Source organism: Prunus dulcis, chromosome 3 (genome assembly GCF_902201215.1).
Source record: "Prunus dulcis chromosome 3, ALMONDv2, whole genome shotgun sequence".
In the NCBI taxonomy this organism is placed as follows: domain Eukaryota; kingdom Viridiplantae; phylum Streptophyta; class Magnoliopsida; order Rosales; family Rosaceae; genus Prunus; species Prunus dulcis.
The window spans coordinates 23,614,756-23,634,968 of NC_047652.1; the positions used below are offsets into that span (position 1 = coordinate 23,614,756).

The 20,213-nt window shown below is 37.1% G+C and overlaps 3 protein-coding genes across 5 annotated transcripts; 2 read left to right on the forward strand and 1 right to left on the reverse strand.

The window, feature by feature from the left end:
- Window positions 1–1,424: 1,424 nt before the first annotated feature.
- On the reverse strand, window positions 1,425–7,796 carry LOC117622986 (DNA repair protein RAD5A). 2 transcript variants are annotated; one of them, XM_034353809.1, is made up of 20 exons: window positions 7,025–7,796; window positions 6,802–6,935; window positions 6,483–6,618; window positions 6,308–6,361; window positions 6,086–6,232; window positions 5,844–5,995; window positions 5,688–5,772; window positions 5,323–5,595; window positions 5,022–5,168; window positions 4,740–4,895; window positions 4,362–4,429; window positions 4,043–4,165; window positions 3,869–3,968; window positions 3,673–3,785; window positions 3,253–3,531; window positions 2,927–3,127; window positions 2,622–2,715; window positions 2,434–2,505; window positions 2,258–2,356; window positions 1,425–2,090 (listed from the first exon to the last, which is right to left on the reverse strand). In XM_034353809.1, the coding sequence occupies exons 1-20, from the start codon at window positions 7,568–7,570 to the stop codon at window positions 1,968–1,970; spliced, it is 3,102 nt and encodes a 1,033-aa protein (XP_034209700.1). In that variant the 5' UTR covers window positions 7,571–7,796; the 3' UTR covers window positions 1,425–1,967. The 2 variants fall into 2 exon arrangements, with proteins under 2 accessions (XP_034209700.1, XP_034209701.1); XM_034353810.1 differs by lacking the exons at window positions 1,425–2,090; window positions 2,258–2,356; window positions 2,622–2,715.
- A 969-nt stretch (window positions 7,797–8,765) lies between these two features.
- LOC117621317 (glucose-6-phosphate 1-dehydrogenase 6, cytoplasmic) lies at window positions 8,766–14,130 on the forward strand. Its single transcript, XM_034351721.1, has 16 exons — window positions 8,766–9,100; window positions 9,459–9,703; window positions 9,937–10,022; window positions 10,219–10,285; window positions 10,378–10,564; window positions 10,754–10,911; window positions 11,007–11,075; window positions 11,219–11,277; window positions 11,519–11,555; window positions 11,910–11,981; window positions 12,191–12,338; window positions 12,483–12,578; window positions 12,705–12,775; window positions 13,084–13,199; window positions 13,474–13,519; window positions 13,600–14,130. Exons 2-16 carry the CDS (start codon window positions 9,533–9,535, stop codon window positions 13,765–13,767), a joined length of 1,551 nt encoding a protein of 516 aa, XP_034207612.1. The 5' UTR covers window positions 8,766–9,100; window positions 9,459–9,532; the 3' UTR covers window positions 13,768–14,130.
- Window positions 14,131–14,979: 849 nt separating this feature from the next.
- On the forward strand, window positions 14,980–18,817 carry LOC117622473 (F-box protein SKIP14-like). Of its 2 annotated transcripts, none has more exons than XM_034353144.1 (3): window positions 14,980–15,369; window positions 15,528–16,745; window positions 17,574–18,817. In XM_034353144.1, exons 2-3 carry the CDS (start codon window positions 15,843–15,845, stop codon window positions 18,120–18,122), a joined length of 1,452 nt encoding a protein of 483 aa, XP_034209035.1. In that variant the 5' UTR covers window positions 14,980–15,369; window positions 15,528–15,842; the 3' UTR covers window positions 18,123–18,817. The 2 variants fall into 2 exon arrangements, with proteins under 2 accessions (XP_034209035.1, XP_034209036.1); XM_034353145.1 differs by having other exon boundaries at window positions 15,790–16,745.
- The last annotated feature ends 1,396 nt before the right edge of the window (window positions 18,818–20,213 follow it).

Sequence of the window (20,213 nt, forward strand, 5' to 3'; positions counted from 1 at the left end):
AAACCAAAGTTGTTACTGGCGGAACTATTAAGGCACAAGGAGGTGCAGCCCTCGCCGGAAAATCTCTTGCAGCTGCAACTAAGGCGCAGTTCTTGTGAAGACGATGACCACTGTGCCCTGGTTTTTTTTTTTTTTTTTTCCCGATAATTCCAAATGAAACGACGCCCGTTTTAAATTTGGGGAATGAAATCCTTTTAATGAAACGGTGTGTTTTGTGAGTTGAAAACATTTTATTTTAATCTTATTAATGAAATCGTTTTATTGAATTCCTATTATATGCCCATGAATTCAAGCCCAAATTGGACTTGCTGAGTTGATATCCCCGTGACATTTGATTCAAAGCATGGTTAGTTTTGTGATTGTATCAAAATTTATATATGGCATTACTTTCTTTAGTTGATATTGCCGGATTAGTTTTTTTACTCTTTTTTTGTTGTTGCCAACTTCTTTAGTTTAATAATATGTTATTAAGTATTATCCTAGCCTTTTTTTAATTACTTTGATTAGTAATATCATGGACCTATGCCGGCCAACATTCATAAGGAGAAGTCTCATTCGGAAAATGTTTGCCAGCGTAGGTCTCTGCCGACAAAATCATTCGCCGGGAGAGGTTTATTTTATTTTATTTGAAATTAGTTTCTTTACTTTTTTTTTTTGCCAACTATTTTTGTTTAATATATGTAATTAAGTAAGATCTTACCATTTTTTAATTACTTTAATTAATAATTATATTGTAATTATTATTATTGAGTTAATATTTAAATATTTTAATGATTTCATAAATTACTTAAATATTCGAATATATTTAAGGGCAAATATGACACATAAATCCATATTTTTATCGTTGGTGATATATTTAAAGAGTATAGCCGCACGGCTATACACTATAAATATTCTATTTTAAAGGTCTAGCCGCCTTATCTGCTTTTGTCTATTGGCCATATATCCTTTACTCCTGTCCCTTCTCTTTGTATATTTAATTTAATTGTCTCAGAAAAACAAATGTGATAGTTTTTTGTATCATTCACTTGGGGAAATGGCCATTCTAATATTTGAAGAGTATAGTCGCGGCTGTATTATTTAATTATTATATTTAAATGGTACCGTCGCTCGGCTATACTTATTAAATATTATATTTAAATAGTACAGCCGAGCGGCTATACTTTATAAATAGAATAGTTGAACATATAGCGGCGGCTATACCCTTTAAATAGAATATTGTAACAGTAAAGCCGCACGGCTATACTCTTTCACAGTATATTCATTCTCTTTGTCTGCTTTTGTCTGTTGGTCATATATCCTTTACTCCTTTCTCGTCTCTTTATAATTTTTTGTATCATAATAGGTTTACCATGAGTAGCCGAATTGATATCTTTTACAAATCTTGAGAGGCAATTTGCACCAATTCTATATTATCTTTGGTGTGGTCATCAATAACTGATTCTATACAAATCTCACTGATTATGTTTTGCAGCAGAAACTTGATCCCGGGTACAATGTAACAATGTGATGCAAACGTTACTAAATAAATACATAAAACAAACTATACAAAGAAACTGTAAAGGAATAATCCACAGGATTCCTATGATTTGAAATAACTCTACTCCCACTAAATAGCAGTGCCGCGATCCTAACAATATCAAAACTACATTTGGATTGGATTGGATGTGCTAACTTCTTTCAATCCTTCCTGTGAACCAACCCGCCTTTAGAGGCAGCTTGCAAAAATAACGACCCTGCACAGCCCAAGCTCTGACCGTCCTTGGATTCGACTCGGCAGAAACTCAAATTTTGTCGGCTTAATTACAAATTAGCCTCAATCAACCTCCCTCGAAGTCCTGCAACTTGGAAGAAGCATATTGTCTCATCTTTCTGGGTTTAAACATTTCCATATGAGGATCTCTTAATGCTCAAACCGATCAGAAAAAGTGACATAAATGAACAGTTAATAATTTTCTCCAATGCTTTCAAGTAAAAAGCATCTTTAGTTCCTCTATGCGAGCAGTTCGAACTTCTTGGTCAGTCAAAGCACCCGAAATGAGTCGCTGCTTACGTGCTTGTACTGCTTCCATTTTCTCCTCAACCGTTCCCTGCCATCCATGAACATCCAAGTAATATAACACCAATCAGAAGGGTGAATGTCGTCACATTCATGGGTGATGATGCCCTTTGAAATTCCAAAACTTTGTAAGAGCCACCCGACCCAGTCCATTATAAAGAAATAAGACATCAAAATTTATCAGATAAGAAAAAGAACCTTCATGATAAACCGCCTGATCATCACCCTTTTTGTTTGACCAATACGATGAATACGCATGACAGCTTGTTCCTCCACAGCTGGATTCCACCATGGATCCTACAAACATGGCATTACAACAATTGTAAGTTTACCCCATCACAAGTTTATCTTCAAAATCTCAATTGTATGCATACCAAGACAAAGGCATTTGATGCTGCCGTTAGATTTATTCCAACTCCTCCTGCCTTCAGTGACATTAGTAACACCTGATACAACAACCAAGCTCCAACGGTTACATCTAAACTGTTTACTAGAATAAAAAAATACACATCAGGAACAAAAACTAAACAAAATAGAATACGATGAAGTCAGCAGTCAAAACCAGAATGTCACTATCTTCTGAAAACTGTTTTAACACGTGTTCACGCTGCTGTTGATTCAGCGTCCCATCAAGGCGAAGAAATGAAATGTTACTCCTAGTTGGAAAATTAAAAAAATATTAATCAAACTCTGGAGCAGCAAATTACCAGGATAATATAACTCAAACACAAACAGCATATGGTGGAAAGAGGAGAATTATATCCCTTGCTTCATTACATCACATGTACTGTCCTTGCTTCAGCATAGTCATGCACTCACACAACTAATGTACTTTTAAAAAAAATTTAAAAATCTGGTAATTTTTACCGAGAAAGAGGGATCTGCAAGAGGTCCAGAAAAGCTGTCCACTGGCTGAAGACAATGCTCTTTGAGCCTGACAAGCGAAGAGATTCAAGTTCACGCAGAAGAATATTAACTTTGGATGATTCCACCCAGTTTTTCTCAACATCAACCTGGAATCGACTCTCAGTTGGTGCTGTAATAAGATCTTGCTTACTCATGTTCTTCCTGTAATGAGAAACTGTTAAACTCTAAGACTAAATAGTAACTTTCAATATAAAAGCTTCACGAAGAACAGAAAATAAACCTTGGCTTGAGATAAATTGAGATACTGAGGTAATACTTGAATATACCTACACACAGGACATAAACCAGAAGTTGAATTCCGCCAACTTGCCAAGAGACATTCACGGCATAAGCGGTGAGCACAAGGTGTCAACACTGCATCTTCAAAGGCTTCAAGACATATTGGACACTCTACATGTTCCCCCTTACGCATTTCTTCTACAACTTCTTGAACATAAGCCCGTGAAGGCAGATCTTTGGCTTCCCCTTCCAAAGAGTTCTGGCTGCCTTTAAGGAAACGCCTAGCTAGCTTATTCAGGTCAGAAAATTCTTGTGTATCACCTCGACTGAACAAATCAAACAAGCCTAACGCTTAGTTGTATGAACTTGAGACATTTTCCACTCTGCATTTTTACTCATTTACCGTAAATCCAATAAGTGGGGAAAAAGAGGAGGGGGGGGGGGGGGGGGTGGGTGTTAACACACACCTCATCACAAGAAACGGATGATCACAACATTGGCGAAGACGTAAAAGTAACTCCAATATGGATGCATAATTATGAAGAACCCGTCCTTGCTCCACAAATTGATCAAACTTCACCTGATAATTAAAATAGACTTGTTAATGATAATGCATTATACAATAGATCAAAAGAACCGGCAATCAGGGAAATCCGAATATACCTTTGATCTTTTAAAGAGGGCCTCATAGAAGTCTTTTTCAGCTTCTGTGAGTTCACAGTAAATCACCTGAATATCAGCTGGGGGAAGGACTAAAATTGGCCTGCAACAAACAAAAAGCTTTAGGATCCAAAAAGAAAATTTGAAATGAATAACGTTCTTGGGCCGTTAATTCACCTGCCATCGCGATCTGTGCTAAACTTGGTTCTCCTTAACATGATTGGCTTTAAGATGGATTGAACCAAATTCAACCCTCTCTCATCACCCTCCTCAAAAGGTTTTTGGATGAGTTTATTCCACCTGAATTATATAGGGAGTAGATAAATCAGACAGTATTCATGCTACAACTCAAAGGGGAAGAATCAGAGATAAATTAAAGTTTGTGTCCACATACAATTGTGAGATTCTAAAACTTTGACAAATGATTCAAATTTCAAATCTTTGCATCCACATCACACTACATATGTTCCATTTGGAAAAGGAAAATAGAACTCACCATGCCCAGTTTCCCCAAGGTTCAACCCTCAAAAATCGAAGAAGACTGTAAATGTCCTCCAGGTTGTTCTATGGCAACAAAATTAAATGTCAAGAAACATAACAAAATGAACCTCTAAAAATTAATAAAATTTCCTATCTCAAAGAATAAAATATTCATCCCAATACAGATAGCCGCATTAAAAAAATCAGGGTTTTTACTATGCTATGAAGACAGTAAATAGCCTCCTTCAAGGAATTGAGAATGTTGGGAGAGATTCTCCCTTTACTTGAAACTTAAAAACATAATAAAACATACAGTGAATTTACTTCTCACAAAAGGAAGAACTTTCTAGAACCACACGATGTCTTTACATAAATTTCTGATAAAATACTTCACCTGTATTGGTGTGCCAGTAAGACACCATCGACGACCAGCAACTAAAGCAGCAGCAGCAACAGAAATTTGGCTCTTAGAGGATTTTATGGTATGCGCCTCATCAAGAACCACTCTAAACCAACTAACCGAGTAAAGTCCCCCATTTTCCTTAGGATTCTAGATGTAGGGAGAGAGTGGGGAAAGTATAAAGAAAGAAAGAAAGATGCACAAATTCATCTTCTGTAAAGAAATGTATAACTAATAAAATTTGCACAATATACAAATAGGAGATGTTTAGATTACCTCTGCAGAAAATTCTGAGGCTAACACTCCGTATGAAGTGATTACAACATCACTTTGAGCTAAAAGTTTTGCATCCTTCTGCCTACTTTGTCCATAATGAACATATACCGATAAAGATCCAGGTTGCGCATGAGTTTCAATCTCTGCCTGACAACAAACTCAAATGTTTATATTAACTCCCAAATATAGAATCCTTATCACTGTGCACGTAACACTCTGATACTGGTGCAAGTACCAACTTTCAGAGCAGGTGTAAGTATGCAGAACTACAATTGGTGTTCTTCAAAGTGACAAAAACTACCTTCCACTGGCCTAGAAGAGTCATAGGACATATAATCAAACTGCCACCATCTGCAAGGGTGTTTTTTCGCTTCATAAACTTATCAAATCCTGAAAAGCTTGTGACCTTCTTTGGTAGGTTTGATGGGGAATGGTCTGAAATGTCACTAATTTCAATATCTTCACTGGAGGACTGGCTTGTAGGGTGACTACCTGATAATCCATGTCCTGAATGAGCAAGAAGGAGTGCTATTGTCATAATGGTCTTCCCCAAGCCCATAGAATCAGCCAGAATCTTCAAATGCACGATAAAGGCAATACAATCAACACATAAAAATAAAGTTTGAAAAAATATTTAATTAAGGTTTGAGCCAACTTGAGACATACTCCTCCTCTGGCCATTTGAAGTGTGCTTGGAAATTCTGTTGTTGCATCCCCAGAAAACGCATTTAAATAGATAACACGGTCTCTCCTATATGCAAAACACCCCAATAAATATTGAATCATAAGGTAGCATAATCCAAGGTTAACAGCCCAACATACTTGTCTGCAAGACGATATGCCTCCCAACAAGGGTGAAGAGTCATTGCTCCCTCATCTATGCATTGTCCTTTTTCCAGTTGGATCATCCAATGGAGAGCCTGCTTCTGGTATGGACGAAGTTCACACTGAAGTGTGCTTGGAGGATCCATTTCCTGAAATACAATACTTCCTTGGTGATTTTTCAGCTCTATGCAGGAGCAAGCTCCATGCATGTAAAAAGATGCTTGCATAAGTCACAATACCTCTAGCTGAGAGCTGTCTCCAACACCAACAATGTTATCAAGGTCAGCATCTGAAATGGACTCCTCATTTTCAACTTCACCTCCATTTCTACCAGGGTTTTTAGGCTTATTGGCATGTGGCATTGGGGCACAAAGCCCAGAACTGTCCTGTTCAGGTAAAATTACGCAATGAAATCCTGAGAACACAATTAGAATAGATAACAGTAATTGTCGTGTCAATACCTTTGGGTCCAAAGGGCGCTTTCTCGTATACAAGTCACTGGGAGTGAATTCTGCCTATTAAAAAAATAAAGGAAGGACAACATCACCACCTCTGAACAAAAAGAAAGAAGTTTAAAGCAATGCCATATACAGAATTTCCATAAGAGGGTCCGCAAGTCATTAAAAAAATGATCACCTTCTTGAAAGGAGTTTGGCCTAGCAACCGGAACAATGTTGGGAGAGGATGAACCACTGTTTCCTCCGTGGAGTTATTCGCTGCCTTAAGCGAGGTCTTGTTTTGCTTAAGGAACATTGAACTATTGATATACACGCTGAATCAACCCCATTAAAAAAATAAATCAAAGTCATTAACCATAAACATTACTCAACCAATACAAATCATGCAACAGTCCTAGAAAGGATTTGCATGCAAACTGTACTTCAGAACTGTCACTAATTTTCCAAATGGGCAGCTAATAAATTATTCAAAATATATTTCTTCACGAAGAGTATACCTTATTGACAAAACAATGGTGTCCATAATGCTCAAGATATCAGGAGCAGATTTGCAATGCCCCTCGATTCTAATCTTCTTATCCCTCACAATTGGCAATAGACACCGAGCCCATTCCTTAGGTATTCGACCAATCTACCAAAACCCATTAATTCAAACACAATAAATCAAATTATAAATAGCCAACCAATTACATCGCATTCCCAATTCTCCAAAAAATTTACCTCTCCCGAATCTTTTGTTGAGAACCTCACAATCTCTGAACAAGCGGCCACCTGACGTCCCCTCCCAAAACCCTTGCCGGGAGACGGCAAAATCGAACTGCTCTTTAAAGGAAAAGTGAAATCCACTTCGTCTCCAGCCTTGATCCTCCTACCTCTACACGTTGATAGACCGGCCACTTCGCTGCAGCCCACAAACCACCACTCGCTCCCCACCAAGCTCTCACACCGAGCAACATCTTCAACAACTTCAACACCTGAATTACTGGGACATCTACCACCATTTCCTTCGTTCTCCAATGAGCAATTACTCTTCTGACCGCCATTCTGGTTTGAATTCACGACCTCGGAGCTCAAAAGGTTGGGCTTCTTTGGAAAACCTGATCTTTCTTTCAATTTGAAACTGGGCGTGTCGAAGATTATGTTGATTGCGGCGGTGACGTCGTTGTTGGCCATGTGCAGGGCTCTGATTATGTCCATGTCCGAGTATGCCGAGCCGACGATTGTTCGGACGGTAGACAACAGTTCCTCCGTAACCTTGTTCCCCATCGTGAAAATTTTTTGACAAACAAAAACCCTAACCCTAATTACACGTGTGCGAATTGAAGTTCGAGAGTGTAGGATTGCGTGTGAGACTCCTGCTGGGGCTGGTTTAGAATTAGCAATTAGGGTTTCAGAGAGGTCGGAGTTTTGCAAAACCCCAGTGCTAAGATGCGCGGCGGTACAAGATGGCAGAGGCTTAGTTTTAGCATTGTGTGTCTGCAACAGAAAAAGGCGCGAGTGAGATTGTAAAGACATGAGAAATGGCGGGGACGGTAATATATGAATTGCGGGATGGAGGCTTTTATCACACGCACGTGATGTGACACGTGTTCCGCATGTGATTGCATGTGGAAGGTCACATGTTAATTTAATAATGATTTTTTTTTTTCATTTTAAATATAAAAAGTGTGAATTTACCATATTATTCTTATTTAATTAATAATTTTAATTTTTAATGTTTGTTAAGGCATTTTTAGTATTTTGAATTTTTTACATTCTGCTTTTTGCTTTACATATATAGATTTAACTTTCAATCCTAAACACAAAATATTTAATAAAATATGAGAATTTTTTATGAAATTCTTTAAATAATGAAACAATGAGAGAAACTTCATTGTCTCATGTTGTTGTATCTCTCTTATCATATACAAGTTATTTTCCTTTTATTTTTTATTTTTATACAAGTAATTTCCCATAACAACCCTAATAATTTCCAAATTATTTTATATGACGCAAACATCATAGTTAGGTAAGGTAGTAATAATTTTCTTTTATTCTCGTGATTCATGCCAATTTTGCCTTTTGACATATTATTGTTCTATATTGAATACATATTTATTGATTAATGTTTTAATAAAATATTTTCATGTTATAGTTGGTGAAATCTAAACTGCTAATATTATAAAAACTATAAACAAATATGTGGAGGTATTTAGCTTTATTAATTTGAGGTGTTGAGTTCGAATCATCTTTCTCTATTACAGTGAAATTTTAAATATGAATATTTATCTTCCGTTTTTGTAAATAAATTTTCATTTTTAATATAAAATGAATAAAATTAAAATTTTATTCTTGAATAATTAATACTAGCATGTTTGTAAACGTAAGAGGTGTTTTCTAGTACGAACGCTTTATAGTTTGAACAAATTAAATCCGATAAACTGTATAAGCCAGCCTTATATTTCCATTACTAGCCCTTTTAATCTTTACCCGAACCGAATGAATGAACGATGTGGCGAAAATAGAAATAAGCGGAAACGCAGGGGGGGGGATGACGTAGAAGGAAATCAAAATCATCAAAAATCTCCCTGTCAAATTAGGCGGCCGGTAAGAACGAATAGACGACATAGCGTCTGACTTGCAATACAGAAAAATTATATATAAAAAGAAACGCCAACAACCACCAACCCCAACCTTACTTCCCACTTAGAATTCAAAGCACTTTTTGACTCCTGTTACTATCTTTTTTCTTCTAATAGTTTTTCACAGCATCGCAATCTTAATTTGCTGCGCATTCGATCTGCTCTGCTTGATCAGGTTCGTAATTTTTGCTTTCTTAGTTGATAGGCTCACTCAGTTTTGATCGCTTGTCGATATCTTAGATCAAGTTTTTCAATTTTGATATGTGTTATATGCCTCTCAAGCTTCTATTTTGTTCTCTTTTTTTCAATTTCCAATTCCATTTTCTATACTGAAACGAGCAATTTGGTTTTGAAAAGTTCTTTGTTATGAAATTTTGATATATAAATTTTTGAATTCATATTTTGGTGCCGACGAAACCGAGGAAAGCAAATTACTTTGATTGTAATTAGTGGGTTGCAAGAAAGGAGCTCAATCTCCAATGCTTTATCGCTGCCAAAAATTGCCACATTGACTTTGGTTGATTTGCCTGTAGATCACAAGCTGCCTCTGATCGAACTACGGTTTAGCTCTGTGGAATAGCTTTGAGCTGCTTGTACAGCTTAGAAAATGGGATCGGGATCATGGCACATGGAGAAAAGAGATAGTTTTAAAAATGAGCCGGTGAAAGATGTTGAGCATGTGCTTGAAAATGGGTCTCTCTCAATCATCGTGCTTGGCGCTTCTGGTGATCTTGCCAAGAAGAAGACTTTTCCAGCACTTTTCAACCTTTTTCAGCAGGTTTCTTTTGAACTTCGTTTATTGCCATGCTTAATTAATATGATTGATCATGAACATACATGAATCGCAACAAACCCCTAACACTCTTTGGTTACTATATCCAAGTTATAGTTGTCCTTAAAGTTTGATAACAAGTTCCTTAGTGCTCATTAAGGATTGCATAGAATATGCTGTCGAACCATGCGCTGTGAATCTGTGATAGTGACTTCGTTTTTGGGTGTGCTGTTCTCTAGGGATTTCTGCAACCAAATGAAGTTCACATTTTTGGCTATGCAAGGACTAAGATTTCAGATGATGAGCTAAGAAACCGCATACGTGGGTGAGCTTTCTTGCCTACGATTTTCCCCGTACATTATTTTTGCAAGTCCATTTCCATTCATATGAGTGGAAATGGTTAAGTTTCCTACTACAGTCCTTAACTCCATGCTTCTTTGTGCTCACTTTAACCAATGTTAGGTTCATTTTCTTTTACTGCTGTATAATGAGAGGCATTTGATGGTTGATAATGACTGCAGATATCTTGTCCGGGACAAAGGAGCTTCACCAAAGGACTTGGAAGATGTAACCAACTTTTTGCAACTGGTTAGTGCCTTGTGCAACATTTTTCGATAATTCCATCCATATAATTTCATTCCTGTACAGATATTCAGTTGCTTGATAATTTTTCCTTATAGATCAAATATGTAAGTGGTTCTTACGACACTGAGGAGGGGTTTCGGCTGCTTGATAAAGAAATTTCAGAGACTGAAGTCTCAAGAAATGGTGTGGGCGGATTATCCCGCAGGCTTTTTTATCTTGCACTTCCTCCATCAGTATATCCTTCTGTCTGCAGGATGATCAGGCATTGTTGCATGAATAAAAGTAAGCTTTTTTCCAATACTATTTAGGTTTCAAACATGCTGTATTCACATGGATAACTTCAATTAGCTTTTCTTTTTATACCCGATTCAAGCAAGCAATCATACATTGTTGGCATTAAAGGGTTCCAGAATGAAATTAATTGATAGGTTAGTGTTAACCTTTACAAATGTCTGCTTATAATCATTTCAGCTGATCTTGGTGGATGGACTCGTATTGTTGTTGAGAAGCCTTTCGGCAAGGATTTGGAATCTGCAGAGCAACTCAGTACCCAGATTGGGGAGTTGTTCGAAGAATCACAAATTTACCGTATTGATCACTATTTGGGGAAGGAACTGGTGCAGAATCTGGTATTATTATAATATCTGCATAGACTTGCATAGATGTTGCTGGTTATTAATATTAATGAAATCAGCTTATACTTTATTTGTATGTAAATTTGCAGTTAGTACTTCGGTTTGCAAATCGATTTTTTTTGCCCCTCTGGAACCGAGACAACATTGAAAATGTACAGGTGATAATCCTTCCTTCAGTGCTGATGTTTGGGTGTCAGTATAACATTGACAATGTATAGAGTACAGGTGGTACCTCCAGACATTTAGGATGCAGTAAATTTCATCCCCTCTTTTAATTTTTTTAATTCTGTTTATTTGGCAGATTGTGTTTAGGGAGGATTTTGGAACTGAAGGTCGAGGTGGATATTTTGATGAATATGGGTATGCTTCACAGTGCTATTGTGCCAGTTTGTTCCTTAAGCAGTACTGAAAAAGAATGATTTCATCCTTCTATAAATGTTGTGTATTGTTAAATTATCTTGAGTTTTTGTAATCTTTGTTACTAGCATCCATATTTCCTGCTGTCTATGGGGAAAAAAAGTTTATGTTGTTAATGTATCTGGTTTTTATCTGTGAAATATAATTATGACACACTAACTAATCTGTTTTCTTTTTCGTGCAGAATTATCCGCGATATTATTCAAAATCATCTATTGCAGGTAAGACCTTGGTATTAAGTTCAAGGTATATTTGACGTTATTAGCAATTCTATCTATACAATATTATTTATATCTTTATTTTCGAGGAATCAATAGTTTCAAATAACTCTGAATATCAATTAGTTTACTTGTTTCAGAGTTGTAATTTTCTTGAGATCTAAGAACTAAGAATGTATGTGAACTCTTGTGATGAGAACTTATATAAAATTGGTATACCATATGTATTGTGGCCCCATCTCCAAATTGTCTACAACTTTTATGCATCAGAATTTCTTCCAACCTTCTCTCCCAAGGAACCTTCATACCAGGAATTAAATTTTCACCTGATTTATTTATACATAATTTTCTCTGCAGGTTCTTTGCTTAGTTGCCATGGAAAAGCCTATTTCCCTAAAACCTGAGCATATCAGGGATGAGAAAGTGAAGGTATGCACATCTCAATTCATTTATGATGAAATACTTTCTATATGATAAGGCATCATACAATTATATTAACAGGTTTGCAGAAGAAACAAAAAATAAAAACAATTTGACCTGTCCCCGTATATGACATATAATGTTCTTTCATAATATGTGCTCTTAGTTCCCAAATTCCTTTTTTGTATCACTTGATGATTAATGAACTTACATTTTAGGTTCTTCAATCAGTACTACCAATTGAGGACGATGAAGTTGTTCTTGGACAATATGATGGCTATAGGGATGATCCAACTGTTCCTGACCACTCAAACACTCCAACTTTTTCAACCGTTGTTCTGCGGATCCACAATGAAAGATGGGAAGGTATGGTAACTTTCACAATTCATTGGAAGTAATTTCCCATTTGAGAAGTAGTCTTGCATTGGAGATGCAGATTAATGATAATGGTCGTTATATGAATTTATATTATGCATTGAACTTACTCACCATCAACGCTATTTTCTTCAGGTGTTCCTTTTATACTAAAGGCTGGGAAAGCATTAAATTCAAGAAAGGCGGAAATAAGAGTTCAATTTAAGGATGTGCCTGGTGACATATTCAAATGTAAGACACAGAGCCACAGAGCTTTATTATTCGATAAGTTGTTGTTGGTACATTTTTGCACTCCATATTTTGTTTTTGGTAGTATTATAAATTCCTTATTTGGTTCACTATTACCTCATTGTTTAGGTAAGAAGCAAGGGAGAAATGAGTTTGTAATACGCTTGCAACCTTCAGAAGCCATGTACATGAAACTTACGGTAATGTGTTCACTGCCGAGTCCAATAACGATATTTTTTTAGCTGATATCTCCAGATCTGATGTGCATAGTATCAGACAAAGCTTTCATATGGTGCTTGGTTTCCTGTTAAATTACTAATCAACTTTAGAGAAAGTTCTGAACAATAATCTGAATCCTGCTCAACAGTGTTGGAATACTTCATAAGGTTCTGAAAATCCAAGTAATCGAAACCCAGGCTTTATTTGTCATGTTCATTTAGCAGAGAAAAGCTAAGAGATTCCTTTGTCTTCATCACCTTCACTTACTACCTCAATGTCTGTTATGCAGGTCAAGCAGCCTGGACTGGAGATGTCAACTGTCCAAAGTGAATTAGACTTGTCATATGGGCAACGATATCAAGGGGTAACGATCCCAGAGGCTTATGAGCGTCTAATTCTTGATACGTATGTCCACTGCCTTTCTATTTCTAGAATCTTTCATGTTATAGCCATATGCTGCTTTTGTTTATAACTGTTGAAGTCCACTCAACTTGAAGGGCTGGTGCATGTTAAAAGAGGGATTACATATCTAAACCATGTGAATAACAAATACATAGGATGCTTGGAAGTGACCCGTGCAACAATAATACATAAGATACAAACAACTGATTTTTAATAATTTATCTTCCCATTGATTATTCAAGCATGACAAAGGCAATTTGTTTTTTGTTTTTTTCAGAATAAGAGGAGATCAGCAACATTTTGTACGCAGAGATGAGTTGAAGGTAACTACATTTGTGCACTTATTTTCTTGGCACACTGCCATTTTCCCTTTTGACTGATTTATTGTGTTAATACGCATCAGGCGGCCTGGGAAATCTTCACGCCTCTTCTGCACAGAATTGACAATGGTGATTTAAAGCCACTTCCATACAAACCAGGCAGTCGGGGTCCTGCAGAAGCCGATGCGCTGCTAGAAAAAGCCGGTTACGTACAAACACATGGCTACATCTGGATTCCTCCCACCTTGTAGAAGGCTTGCCTTTTTAAGTTTCAGCTCGAGTTTTCCCTTATCCAGTGTGTGCCAGAAACCATAACGTGGTGTTGTTACATTGCAAGCTTTGTAAGTTATTCCTTAAGAATAAAGTGCGCGATCGAAATGATGTGTGATTCAAAATAATTAAATGTGGTGTTTTCGATTCGTAAGCCATCTGTCCCTGAGGATGTGAATTGTGAAATTCCAGATGTCGTTTGCAAATTCAAAATACCCGGTTAAAGGTGAGATGGGGAGCTGTTGTTGCTTCCTCCCAGTTGGATGGAGCAAAGCACTTCGATCATTTGATTGTGACATAAACATAATTTATATGATAATCAGTGGAAGATACCTTAGCGGTTACTTTATGCTAAGTTAGATAAAATGCTTGAAATTGACTGATTTTGGAGCTTCCGCGAATATAATATATTTTACAAATGAGCATCCATACTATAGTGGATAGAATGTCTACGTCACAACTTACAATTAGCAATATATTTATCTTTTTTAAACTTTCCTAATTGTGCGATTTAACCCTCCTTAATGATCGCGATTTAACCCTCCTTAATCATCAACTCCAAATTGGATTTGACAGGTCCTCCCTTGTTGACGTGATTAACCATGGTAATGAGATTCCTTTCTTTCAAGTTTGAAACTTTCCTTTTAGTAAAGAGGAGAAAAAGAATCTTTGTACGAGAGGAGAAAGTCTTGGGAAAGGTGGCAGTTATCTCACGGTGGGATGGGCCCTTTATGCGAGAGAGAGCCCTATCCTTATCCAAAGGGAGAATTTTTATACTATGGAAATAATATTATTTTACTATCTTTAACTAATTAAATTCTATTAAGTATGATAATTTATTCACATAACTAAACATAATTGATTAGAGATAATAAAATAATATTATCCCTATTGTATTCAAGTTCTTCTCCAATCCAAGACTTCTTTAAGAAATGACTATTTTGAACATTTTCTCGTGAAAAAGTGTTTTTTTTATCGAATTGGAGTTCTTGTTTTGTGGTTTTCTTTGAATAAAAGGAAAACATAAATTACAAAATTCCTAGTCGTGGTAGTGCTTTAATTAATGAAAGGAAATCCAACAAAATCATGGAGTTTAATTAAGGAAATAAAATTTTATTTTGTGGAGTGGTAAATAAGTCAAAGTCTTAGTTTAAAAAAATCAAAATCAAAAGGCAAGGGTAAGACAGAGAGCAAGGAATCTTGAAATTGTCTCCGCGTAAAAAGGAGAAGAGAAGAGGGAGTCGTTGTTGGTGTTGGTAAGGAAAGAGGTTAAAGGACCAGGAATATCCATCCAGGAAGACGTTACCCGCCACCAGTCTCTCCCTCTCTGTCCACGCGTCCTTTTCCCAACCTTCCCTGCTCTCACTCTCTGTGCGCCCTTAATTTTGGCACGCACGCTGTGTCTTCTCACCTTCCAATTTCTGTTTCCTCCCTCCCCTTTTCTTCTCCTCTTTGGTTTTCTTTTCCTCCTCTCTCTCTCTCTCTCTCTCTCTCTCTGCGCATTGCGTTGGTTCGTTGGTTGGTCGGTTGCTTGGATGGTTGGGTCAAATTAACCTCTGCTTTTCTTTGCAGCATCAGATTCGGTAATTTCAAGCTTCTCTTTTTTAACCTCCAAATCTGTTTCAATCTTTTTGTTTATCTTATTTTCCTTTCCTTGTCTTTTTCGCTTAACCCACCCACATAATAACTCTATTTCGATTAGGGTTTCTCTAACACCAATCTTTCCTTATCCTGGAAACAGCGTTGCTTTGAAGTCAGCTTGTTTGGTGCTTTTACCAAATTATGAACTTTTTACTTTTTCTTGAGAATCAACCTATTAGAAAGTTGGGTTCTTTTTCTTCCCTTCAATACAGGAACCTCTTGTAGAATTTCAGGTGCCTTTTGTTTTCTTTATAATTTTTTGCCTCCTGGAATGGAATGTTTTCCTTGTATTCTTGACTTGCTTTTATATTTCAATCTTTCCTAGTCGGCTCTCTTGATTTATCGTCTGCCAGCAAATTTAGGTTTCTTGGTACCATCAAGCTCGCGTTCTATTTCTATCTCTTAGCTGCAAACGATGGCTTTGAATCTCTCTCGTGGCTCAATCTTGCCTACGTATCCTTCTTCTGTTTGGTACTCTAATGGTTATGTGATGGATCAATACAAAGAAAATAATTTGGATGGTGTTTGTGATGATTCGTCAAGTTCTTGGGGTTTCAATTTGGATTTGAGGAATACCCATTGGGGAACTGAATTGGGTGGCTATTGTGACCATTCTGCTGATGATATTGTGGATCGGTTGCCTGTTGATCCTTTTGGAATGGGGATAAGGTCTACTTTTACTGCTATCACGGGTTGGCTTCAAGGTTTTGAAAAGGAACACGAATCTTATGGCTCTGGGTTGCATGAAGCATTTGATGGTGGATTATTGGCAGGTTTCAATTGGGCTTGGAATAGTGCTGTGATGTTTCAGCCGGAAGTTTGTGACCTGAGATTTGATGGAATATCAATTCCATATGATAGCTTTGATGAGTATGGGATCAATGATGGAGGTTTCGTGTTGGATGGCAATGTGGAGGAGTTTCTGAGTTTTAGCGGGAACTTGGATTTTTGTGATGGAGCTAAGGAACTGCAAGTTGAAACTAAGGAAATACAAGGTTGTAGCATTATGCATCCTAATAGTGAGGGGAGTGCTCCACATGATGCTATATTTTATGCGTTGAGTTTTCTTGGTGTTAAGGACCTTCTTTCAGTTGAAAAGGTTTGTAGGTCTTTTCGTGATTCAGTTAGAAGTGACCCTCTTCTATGGAGGAGTATTGTCATTGATTGGCCGTTGAATGAGATCGTCACTGATGATGTTCTTATAAAGTTAACTGACAGGGCTCAAGGCACTCTTCAAGCCTTGACTCTAGTGCATTGTGTCCATATCACTGACTTTGGGCTGCAGCGTGTGTTTGACCGAAACCCAAAGCTGACAAAGGTGAGTACTTGAAACTTTGTATTTTCTATATTCCTGAACTGAACACGACTGTTTCCTGTTTATGGTTTTGTGTATCAGTGTCTCTCCAATTTTCAGTGACAATAATTTTTGAAAGAGATGTTCTTATGCTGCTTTCTCTTAGAATATAATGTTCTGAAGTTACGTTTAACCCCTGAGGCTAATTTCATATAAGGGCTTTTTGCCATAAGCCACAAATAACTACAATTTCATATATGTTTTCTATGGAAAACATTTCTTGTGTGCCTCCTATTGAAAGTAAAAGCGAAAATCTCGTTCGCCATCAGTTATCAAACATGGGGCTATAAAACTTGGTGAAGTTATTGTATCTTGCTGTTCTTACACGCCTGTTGAGATGAACTCCTGTCGTTTATAGCAAGTAGGTTGAAGACTATCATTCCTGTAGTGTTTTTAAAAATAAAAAAATAAAAAATTGGTGAACACCTTTGGTTATATGCCAATGTGTGTTGTCGTGTCTAATACAATGTCAAGAACAATGGAGTGAATAAGTTTTGGATTGATTTTTTAAAATCTCCTTTGTATTAATATCAATAAATTTGATAATTGATGCAGCTCTTGATGCTGAACATGTATTCAGTGTTTCGTTGTAGATTTTGCTTATTGATTAGTTAACTGATATTGAAAGTCAATGTAGTCTTTATCATGTAAACTGGTAGTGCTCTTCATGGGTATTTTGCCTCTTCGTATCATCATGCTAAATGTGTGAAGTTTGTAGGAGTTCATTATACCTTGCTTTCTGTGTAGTTTAAGTTCTTTCTAATATGACTGTACACCTTTTTCCCTGTGCAGTTAAGTGTTCCAGGATGTCTTAAAATAAGTGTTGAGGACATCTTGTTAAACTTATGGACCTTGAAGTCTGCAGGCAAACCTGGAATAAAGCAGTTAAGAATTGGTGGTCTCTCTGGTATAACAGAGATGCAGTTTGAAGAGTTGAAATTCTTGCTTGGTGCAGATAACTGTGTTCAGTTTAGAGCACCAAAACCACGGTTTTTTCATGGTGGGCTGTCACATCTCTCTTGTGATGATGATTGTGCCATCGACGTTGAAGTGTGCCCCAGGTGCCAGAAACTAAGTTTAGTTTATGATTGTCCAGCAAAGAGTTGCCAAGGGAAACATCATGCTGATCAGATGTGCAGGGCTTGCACGCTCTGCATAGCTCGCTGTATTAGTTGTGGGTGCTGCCTTCAAGACACTGATTATGAGGAAACATTTTGTCTAGACTTGCTCTGTATGGTTTGTTTGGAGAAAATACTCAAATGTAGGCATGGAGAAAAGGGTGCTCCCACGTGTGCCTTTTTTTGTCAGGAGAACAGGTATCAATTTTGCCTTATTGGCTAATGGAAAGACATTGCATATTCGTTTGCTGTTGGTTGTGGATTAGAATCTACAAGGGTGGTTGGCTGTTCAGAAATGGGCACAAGCTATTTAATGCATGCTTGGTTGCCACAGTAAGGAGTTGTATTACCATGAGGAACTTGCAGCTTGTGAAGCTGGAGATAATCTCCGGAGGACCGGAGGAAGGAAAAGGGAAATGAAAAAAAAAAAATGAAAAAATGAAAAGAAAAAAACACAGAAAAAAAGGAGGGAAGAATAGAGAGATGAGAAGAGGTTACAACAGAAAGGTTGATTGAAATAGGGAAAAGTAAAAAGAAAGGTGAGGTAAAATATATCAGAGGTTGAGAAGTTTGGCTTGAACATGTTTAGTTAGCTCATGCCAAGTGGTTCCTGTCCTGGAGGGAGACTTACCAACAACCCCAAGGACCAAAGGACAATGAAGAAAATTTAGTAGGGGAAGTGGAGCAGTTGATTGTTAGTGGAAGTGGGGAAATCATCATCAAAGTCGAGTAAAATTTTTTGGGTGCAGAAGAAGAGCAGCAGCCATTTATGGGGGGTCAAGCAGAAAGTTATGGGAGAGCTGTTGGAGCACTGATCTGTTTGTCATATACCAAGTTTGTGGAATCTTGTTTTTAAGCAAATAATCAATAAATAAGTTGTATCCATTTATAAAATATAAACCAATTTTGTTTTTTTTAGTGTTGCTATCCATTGTTCTTTTTCATTTCTTTCCTTGCATCTATATAAATGTCAGCAACAAGTGTTTGCCAAGAAGCAAACCGAACAATACCGTTGGTCCATAAAACAGTCCAACTCCGCCAAAATGAGTAAATGCGGGTCGGGTTGAAAAATCTGCCTATCGTACCATATATCGTCAACAGTTCAGTTTAGTTTGGTTAAATTAAATTTTGGGCTAACGAATGTTTGGGATGAGCCCTGAAATATTTGTTAATATGGGCCCTCAATTACACCATCTAATCTTCAAATATGACCAATTTAAGTCTTCATTAAGTTAATTATTTAGTCAGACGTTAACAATAAAAAAAAAAGCTTAAAAAAATAATAATCCCCTCTCTCCGTCCCTCCTCCTTCCAGCTCTTCAACCCCATACCCCCTCACCCTCCGACACGTCCAGCCACCTGCAACTCCTCTCCGAAGCACAGCTCCCCATCTACTGCTCGTCTGCCGTCTCTGAAATTTTGGATTCGAACATGTTGCAAGAATGCTACGGTTTTGATTTTGTGTGATTTTGGTTTTGTGAAATTTTGGAAAATTTGAAGAGACAGAGAGAGGATAAACATAGGGCTTTCAATTTTGATATAGGGGATGACGCCTAGATTTCCAGCACTAAATCAAATCTGCTACTTTGTTTTACAAAATAAAATATAAAAAATCTGATTATTTGAACTTTGAGCACAGCCAGAGATAAAAAAGAACAGGCCTTAGTTCAAATCTTCAATGGCATCCATGGCCGCCCTTTTCTTCAAAACACAATACCCATCTCACTCTTTGCCCCAAACGTTCGATATCCATTTCACCCATGCACTGAAACTATCAATCCCTTGAGGTGGGGTAGGGATGAGGAAGAGGGATGGGAGGTGCTGTGGTGGGACGGAAGGAGAGGAGTGATGGACTTGTTTTCAGCGAGGACAAGCGGCAGGGTGGGGAACCGGAGAACGAAGATGGAATCGGGGAGAAAGGGACGGAGTGCGGCTGTGTGTCTGGTTTTTTTATTTTTATAATATTTAGTTTTTGTTTAATTATATGTTTTTATCATTTTATATAAAAAAAATTTAAGAATTAGTTGGTTAGTAGGTGGATTTTACAGTAGATATGTCAGCATTTAGCGATTGACAACTTAATGAAAGGACGAAATTAGATGATATTGCAAACGTAAGGGTGTAAATTGATAAAATTGATATCCTAGAGTTCATATTGACAATTTTCCCAAACCTACAAGGTATCTTTTATCATTAGTCCTTAAATTTTTTAGTTATTAATTTATTCAATTAGATGAGTACCAGGTGAGGATATCTTTTATCTAGCAGAAACCCATGCCGAGCCAATCCTTAACATTAATTTCTTATTTAAGTA

Excerpts from the sequence above, each read along its gene's own strand:
- LOC117622986 (XM_034353809.1), bottom strand. The coding sequence starts at position 7,570 with ATGGGGAACAAGGTTACGGAGGAACTGTTGTCTACCGTCCGAACAATC. Across the intron at positions 6,619-6,801 it reads ACCATTGTTTTGTCAATAAG|CGTGTATATCAATAGTTCAA; the intron begins GTATACTCTTCG and ends GGGTTGATTCAG. Across the intron at positions 4,430-4,739 it reads TTACTGGCACACCAATACAG|AACAACCTGGAGGACATTTA; the intron begins GTGAAGTATTTT and ends TTGTTGCCATAG.
- LOC117621317 (XM_034351721.1), top strand. The coding sequence starts at position 9,533 with ATGGGATCGGGATCATGGCACATGGAGAAAAGAGATAGTTTTAAAAAT. Across the intron at positions 10,912-11,006 it reads AGGAACTGGTGCAGAATCTG|TTAGTACTTCGGTTTGCAAA; the intron begins GTATTATTATAA and ends GTAAATTTGCAG. Across the intron at positions 12,339-12,482 it reads CCACAATGAAAGATGGGAAG|GTGTTCCTTTTATACTAAAG; the intron begins GTATGGTAACTT and ends TATTTTCTTCAG.
- LOC117622473 (XM_034353144.1), top strand. The coding sequence starts at position 15,843 with ATGGCTTTGAATCTCTCTCGTGGCTCAATCTTGCCTACGTATCCTTCT. Across the intron at positions 16,746-17,573 it reads GAAACCCAAAGCTGACAAAG|TTAAGTGTTCCAGGATGTCT; the intron begins GTGAGTACTTGA and ends TTCCCTGTGCAG.